The sequence below is a fragment of the Ascaphus truei genome, chromosome 2 (genome assembly GCF_040206685.1).
Source record: "Ascaphus truei isolate aAscTru1 chromosome 2, aAscTru1.hap1, whole genome shotgun sequence".
Taxonomy (NCBI): domain Eukaryota; kingdom Metazoa; phylum Chordata; class Amphibia; order Anura; family Ascaphidae; genus Ascaphus; species Ascaphus truei.
The window spans coordinates 486,766,879-486,773,522 of NC_134484.1; the positions used below are offsets into that span (position 1 = coordinate 486,766,879).

The following is a 6,644-nucleotide window of genomic DNA, read 5'->3' on the forward strand; positions in this document are numbered from 1 at the left end:
ATTTTAAGCCCGGGCAACGCCGGGTGCCTGTCTGGTCCACTGTCCCCCCCCTACTGTTTACTGTCCCCCCCTCTCCTGTCCACTGTTCCCCCCCCTCTCCTGTCCACTGTTCCCCCCCCTCTCCTGTCCACTGTTCCCCCTCTCCTGTCCACTGTCCCCCCCTCTCCTGTCCACTGTCCCCCCTCTCCTGTCCACTGTCCCCCCCTCTCCTGTCCACTGTCCCCCCCTCTCCTGTCCACTGTCCCCCCCTCTCCTGTCCACTGCCCCCCTCTCCTGTCCACTGCCCCCCCCTCTCCTGTCCACTGCCCCCCTCCTGTCCACAGTCCCCCCCTCTCCTGTCCACTGTCCCTCCCTCCTGTCCACTGTCCCCCCCTCTCCTGTCCACTGTCCCCCCTCTCCTGTCCACTGTCCCCCCCTCTCCTGTCCACTGTCCCCCTCTCCTGTCCACTGTCCCCTCTCCTGTCCTCTGCCCCCCCTCCTGTCCACTGTCCCCCCCTCTCCTGTCCACTGTCCCCCCCTCTCCTGTCCACTGTCCCCCCCCTCTCCTGTCCACTGTCCTCCCTCTCCTGTCCATTTCCCCCCCCTCTCCTGTCCACTGTCCCTCCTCTCCTGTCCACTGTCCCCCCTCTCCTGTCCACTGTCCCCCCCCTGTCCACTGTCCCCCCCTCCTGTCCACTGTCCCCCCCTCCTGTCCACTGTCCCCCCCTCTTCTGTCCACTGTCCCCCCCTCTCCTGTCCACTGCCCCCCCTCTCCTGTCCACTGCCCCCCCTCTCCTGTCCACTGCCCCCCCTCTCCTGTCCACTGCCCCTCCCCCTCCTGTCCACTGTCCCCCCCTCTCCTGTCCACTGTCCCCCTCTCCTGTCCACTGTCCCCCCCTCTCCTGTCCACTGTCCCCCCTGTCCTGTCCACTGTGTCCCCCCCTCCTGTCCACTGCCCCCCCTCCTGTCCACTGTGTCCCCCCCTCCTGTCCACTGTTCCGTCCCCCCCCCCTCCTAGCGGGAAATTTAACTCACGGGCAACGCCTGGTCTCTCAGCTAGTGTACATATAAATAAAGACATACAAAACAATAACAGTGTTCAGTTTAACCCCCTTCCCATATAACAGTGTTCAGTTTAACCCCGTCCCATATAAAAGTGTTCAGTTTAACCCCGTCCCATATAAAAGTGTTCAGCTTAACCCCCCTCCCCCCCATATAACAGGTTTCAGTGTAACCCCTTTCCCAAATATAAAAGGGTTCTGTGTAACTCCCCTCTACCCCCCATATAACAGAGCCCAGTGTAACCCCATCCCCATATAACGGTGCTCCGTTTAACCCCCTCCCCATATAACAGTGCTCCGTTTAAACCCCTCCCCATATAACAGTGCTCCGTTTAAACCCCTCCCCATATAACAGTGTTCAGTGTAACCCCCTCCCCATATAACTGTGTTCAGTGTAACCCCCTCCCCATATAACTGTGTTCAGTTTAACACCGTCCCCATATAACTGTGTTCAGTTTAACCCCCTCCCCATATAACTGTGTTCAGTTTAACCTCGTCCCCATATAACTGTGTTCAGTTTAATCCCCTCCCCATATAACAGTGTTCGGTGTAACCTTGTATTAAATAAGCGTATGTTCTGTTGGGTTTTTGGAACACGGACTGCAGTTGTGCACTCATCTCGGAACTCTCAGGACGATAGAACACCAGACACTGTGTATGTATTTTTTAATATGAAAAGCCTAAATTGATACATTATTGTAACTTCTTCAGTACCAAGGCCAATTTACAATGGACCACTGTGGTATTTTTTTAAACACCTGCAAGTCGACACATTACTGAAGCGCATGTGCATTACAATTCATGAATATCTGCCACCTGGCAGATACGCGAAGAATTGCAACCAATTTAAATCCGAACCATCATCAATAAACACATCAATAAACACATCAACAGCGGGTGGCGCCGGCATGAATGCGGCATAAACGTGGTGAAGTGCGTGGCATTCTGAAAAAATCCCCGGCAAAATTTGGAGATGTTGGAGAATAAAAGGGGCCGTGGCTATAGGTGCCGCCCTACGCGTTTCGTCTAAGTAGACTTCCTCAAGGGGCATAGTATTGAGTATCCTGCCCCTTCAGTGGATGATCTGCTACACCATATGAGTTGGTCAATCGGGAATAACCAAAACGCCTGTATTTCTCACAGAAAATGTGAGTAGTACTACTATATATTTTCATCCTATTTTTTGGTATCTCGGAAGTACTACACTATATATTTTTCTTGTTTGTTGTGTTTTTTTTCTATTTTTTCATATACACCCGGATGAGAGTGCGCCACAGACTCGGTTACTACTACCTCAATAGTGAATCGTGATTGGATTCACCCCACGGCAACACCCATCACAGGACAGTATTTTTATTTATTTGTGTTTATTTCTTTATTCTGTATTGTGCACTCTTCTCTTTGAATATACTATAGGTTGCTGTCTGGTTTAGTTGATATTATTAACGCACTAATGTGATAGACCAGGAGTTCCTTAACTTTACTTCTCGTGGGCATTTTCAATGTTAATTATTTGGAGGATGTACATGTATCCTTAAATAATGAATACAGTAATAAATACAAGTTATATATGTATCAATGATTTCACTGAGAGCTGCTACAAATACATTTCAGGCCTTTGGGACCACCACCAAAGTCATTGGGGGCCACTGGATGTCCATGTGCCACAATTTTAAAACCCTGGGTGAAGAGAATATTTTGTTAATTAAGTATTGGGGAAATAGATTCTTCAGTGTTTTGGATTTGTAATTTGCGTTCAGTAATTTGATTTACAGATTGAAAACATTTGTTCTGTCTTTTTTGTTTACTTCTGTTAGAGATCGGCCTGAAAGAGGAACAGAACTTGAGCTCTGATATATCCAGAAGCTGTCTGACTCCTCGCAGCCCAGAAGTGCCAAAAAACAATGATTCCTGCCACATTTTAGAAACGTGCAAGGAACCAGTGCCACATGATGGTGAATTTACAGACCTTGTACAGCACACAGCAGAGACGGACTCTAAATATGGGTCCAGCAAAAGGTATGCAAGAGATTTAAGAAGAAGCCGTGGTGTTCAGCCTTTTCTCTGTTGTCAGTGTGGCAAAAGCTTCTCACTGGACAGGGACCTGCTCACACACCTTTGTGTCCCCGCTAGAGAGCAAACCTTTACAGATGGTGGGAGCAGTTTCTCACTGCAGGGGAAACTTCTTCCACACCAGATGATTCAGACAGCAGTGACTCCTTTTACTTGTACAGTGTGTGGGAAACAGTTAAGTACCAAGAGGACCCTACGCAAACATGAGCGGATTCATACAGGGGAGAAACCATTCCCATGTACAGAGTGTGGGAAACAATTCGGTATTAAGAGCAGCCTCCTCAGACACCAGATTATTCATACAGGAGAGAAACCATTCACATGTGCGGAGTGTAGTAAAAGCTTTTCTCGGAAGACAGATCTCTGCAACCATGAGCGGATTCATACAGGGGAGAAACCATTCACATGTACAGAGTGTGGGAACCAATTCAGTACTAAGTGGAACCTCCTCATTCACCAGCGTGTTCATACAGGGGAGAAACCATTCACATGTACAGAGTGTGGGAAACAATTCAGTATTAAGAGGAACCTCCTCATTCACCAGCGTGTTCATACAGGAGAGAAACCATTCACATGTACAGAGTGTGGTAAAAGCTTTTCTCAGAAGGGGGAGCTTCTCGACCATGAGCGGATTCATACAGGTGAGAAACCATTCACATGTACAGAGTGTGGGAAACAATTCAGTACTAAGAGTAACCTCCTCATTCACCAGCGTGTTCATACAGGGGAGAAATCATTCACATGTACAGTGTGTGGGAAACAGTTAAGTACCAAGAGGACCCTACGCAAACATGAGCGGATTCATACAGGGGAGAAACCATTCCCATGTACAGAGTGTGGGAAACAATTCGGTATTAAGAGCAGCCTCCTCAGACACCAGATTATTCATACAGGAGAGAAAACATTCACATGTGCAGAGTGTAGTAAAAGCTTTTCTCGGAAGACAGATCTCCGCAACCATGAGCGGATTCATACAGGGGAGAAACCATTCACATGTACAGAGTGTGGGAACCAATTCAGTACTAAGTGGAACCTCCTCATTCACCAGCGTGTTCATACAGGGGAGAAACCATTCACATGTACAGAGTGTGGGAAACAATTCAGTATTAAGAGGAACCTCCTCATTCACCAGCGTGTTCATACAGGAGAGAAACCATTCACATGTACAGAGTTTGGTAAAAGCTTTTCTCAGAAGGGGGAGCTTCTCGACCATGAGCGGATTCATACAGGTGAGAAACCATTCACATGTACAGAGTCTGGGAAACAATTCAGTACTAAGAGCCACCTCCTCAGTCACCAGATGACTCATACAGGAGAAAAACCATTCACATGTGCAGAGTGCAGTAAAAACTTTTCTACAAAGGCGGAGCTCCTCATCCATGAGCGGATTCATACAGGGGAGAAACCAATCACATGTACAGAGTGTGGGAAACAATTTAGTAAAAAGAACCACCTCCTCAGACACCAGATGACTCATACAGGAGAGAAACCATTCACATGTGCAGATTGTAGTAAAAGCTTTTCTCAGAAGACAGATCTCCGCAACCATGAGCAGATTCATACAGGGGAGAAACCCTTCACATGTACAGAGTGTGGGGAACAATTCCGTATTAAGAGCATCCTTCTCACACACCATATGAATCATACAGGAGAAAAACCATTCACATGTGCAGAGTGTAGTAAAAGTTTTTCTACGAAGAGGGATCTCCTCAACCATGAGAAGGTTCATACAGGGGAGAAACCATTCACATGTTCAGAGTGTGGGAAACAATTCAGTATTAAAACAAGCCTCCTCAGGCACCAGATGACTCATACAGGGGAGAAACTATTCACATGTACAAAGTGTAGTAAAAGCTTTTCTCAGAAGACAGATCTCCGCAACCATGAGCGGATTCATACAGGGGAGAAACCTTTCACATGTACAGAGTGTGGGAAACAATTCAGTACTAGGAGCCAACTCTGCAGACACCAGATGACTCATACAGGGGAGAAACCATTCACATGTTCAGAGTGTGGGAAAACCTTTTCTCAAATGAGCAACCTCCTCACCCACCACAGGATTCATACACGGGAGAAACCATTTCCATGCACACAGTGTGGGGAAAGCTTTTCACAGAGAATAAGCCTCCTTTCACACATGAGGATTCATACATGAGATCAAATGTGATTGTTCAAAGTAGGGTTGGGCAATATACCAGTAGCATAGTAATACTGCAGTAATAAAAATGGACGGCTACGCAATACTTGCCATTACTTCTTACCATGGCATTCCTATCAGCAGCTGCAGAGTGGGGGTGAGTCTGGCAGAGAGGTGTGGGGGTGGGTCTGGCAGAGAGGCGTGGGGGTGGGGACTGTGTCAGCGAGGGGACTGAGTGTGGATCTGGTAGAGACAGTGGAGTGGGAGCGAGTCTGGGAGCTCCTTGACTATCACATGCAGCTATGAGGAATCCTCCTGCTGGTAATCTCACCCCTGCATATTAACCACTTCCCCTCTGCCATGCCTCTTACCCCTTCCCTTCCACCATAACTCAACCCCTTACTCTCCCCCATATTTCTCTCGGCTCTCATCTGTGCCTCTTGAACCCCTCCTTCCACATGCCCATTAACCCACTCCTCCCCATGCACTATTAATGTGTACAGGAGACGGGGGGTCGAGGGGGTAATTGTACATTTTCTTACCGTGCACCCCAAAACTGGAACAACCTACCGGAGACTCTCGCATCCACCACCAGTTTAAGTTCTTTCAAAACTATGGCTGTCTCACATTTTAATCTGGTTTGAAACTGTTACATACGCCTATAATATATATTATCTTTAACTGTGCATACAATGTCTTGTATATAATGTTTACCCTGTTCACTTATGTAACTGTATTTGTAACCATGTATTATTTGTCATCTTAACTCTATGCCCAGGACATACATGAAAACGAGAGGTAACTCTCAATGTATTTATTTCCTGGTAAAATATTTTATAAATAAAAATAAAATAGTGAAGAAAGGGGTCTTTAGTGTGGGTGTAGTTAGTGTCAAATTTTCATTGAAACCTTTTTTATTATTTAAATTAAAATATACTAAAATGTATTTGCTTTTTAAATTTTATTAAAAATGAAATGGATTTGTATAAGACATGTTTCACAATAAATGACTTTGAACATTTACAGGACTTTTGCTTTTTTGTTTTCTTTTGGGTGTTAATATTTTGCTGAATTTTATTATCACGATAAATTACTTAATACTCTTATGATGGGAAGTTTTTTGTTTTTTTGTCTAACCCTGGTTCAGGGTGTTGGAAACAATTCAGTACAAAGTGTGACCTCCTGTCACACCCAAGTATTTAAAAAGAATAGAGGCTGGGGCGCTCCCTTGTTTCTTAGGTTTGTGATGTTGCCTGTTTTGTAATGTGTAACCAAAAAAAAAAAAGGGTAGTGTATACTTGCCCTTGTTGTTTTCTGCAGCTGGACCTGTAGAGAAGATAAAGCCCGGAATCTTCTTTAGAGTTGCAGTGGAGATGGTGGGTTGGTCAGCGCAC

The 6,644-nt window shown here is 46.2% G+C and overlaps 1 protein-coding gene across 1 annotated transcript in view; it reads left to right on the forward strand.

The window, feature by feature from the left end:
• The window catches only part of LOC142488429 (uncharacterized), a 45,118-nt gene extending 39,687 nt beyond the window's left edge, over positions 1 to 5,431 (forward strand). Inside the window, exon 4 of the mRNA XM_075588930.1 lies at positions 2,858 to 5,431. Coding sequence (XP_075445045.1) covers positions 2,858 to 5,268 — 2,411 coding nt within the window. The 3' untranslated portion in view covers positions 5,269 to 5,431. The remainder of the gene's footprint in view (positions 1 to 2,857) is intronic.
• Positions 5,432 to 6,644: the final 1,213 nt, after the last annotated feature.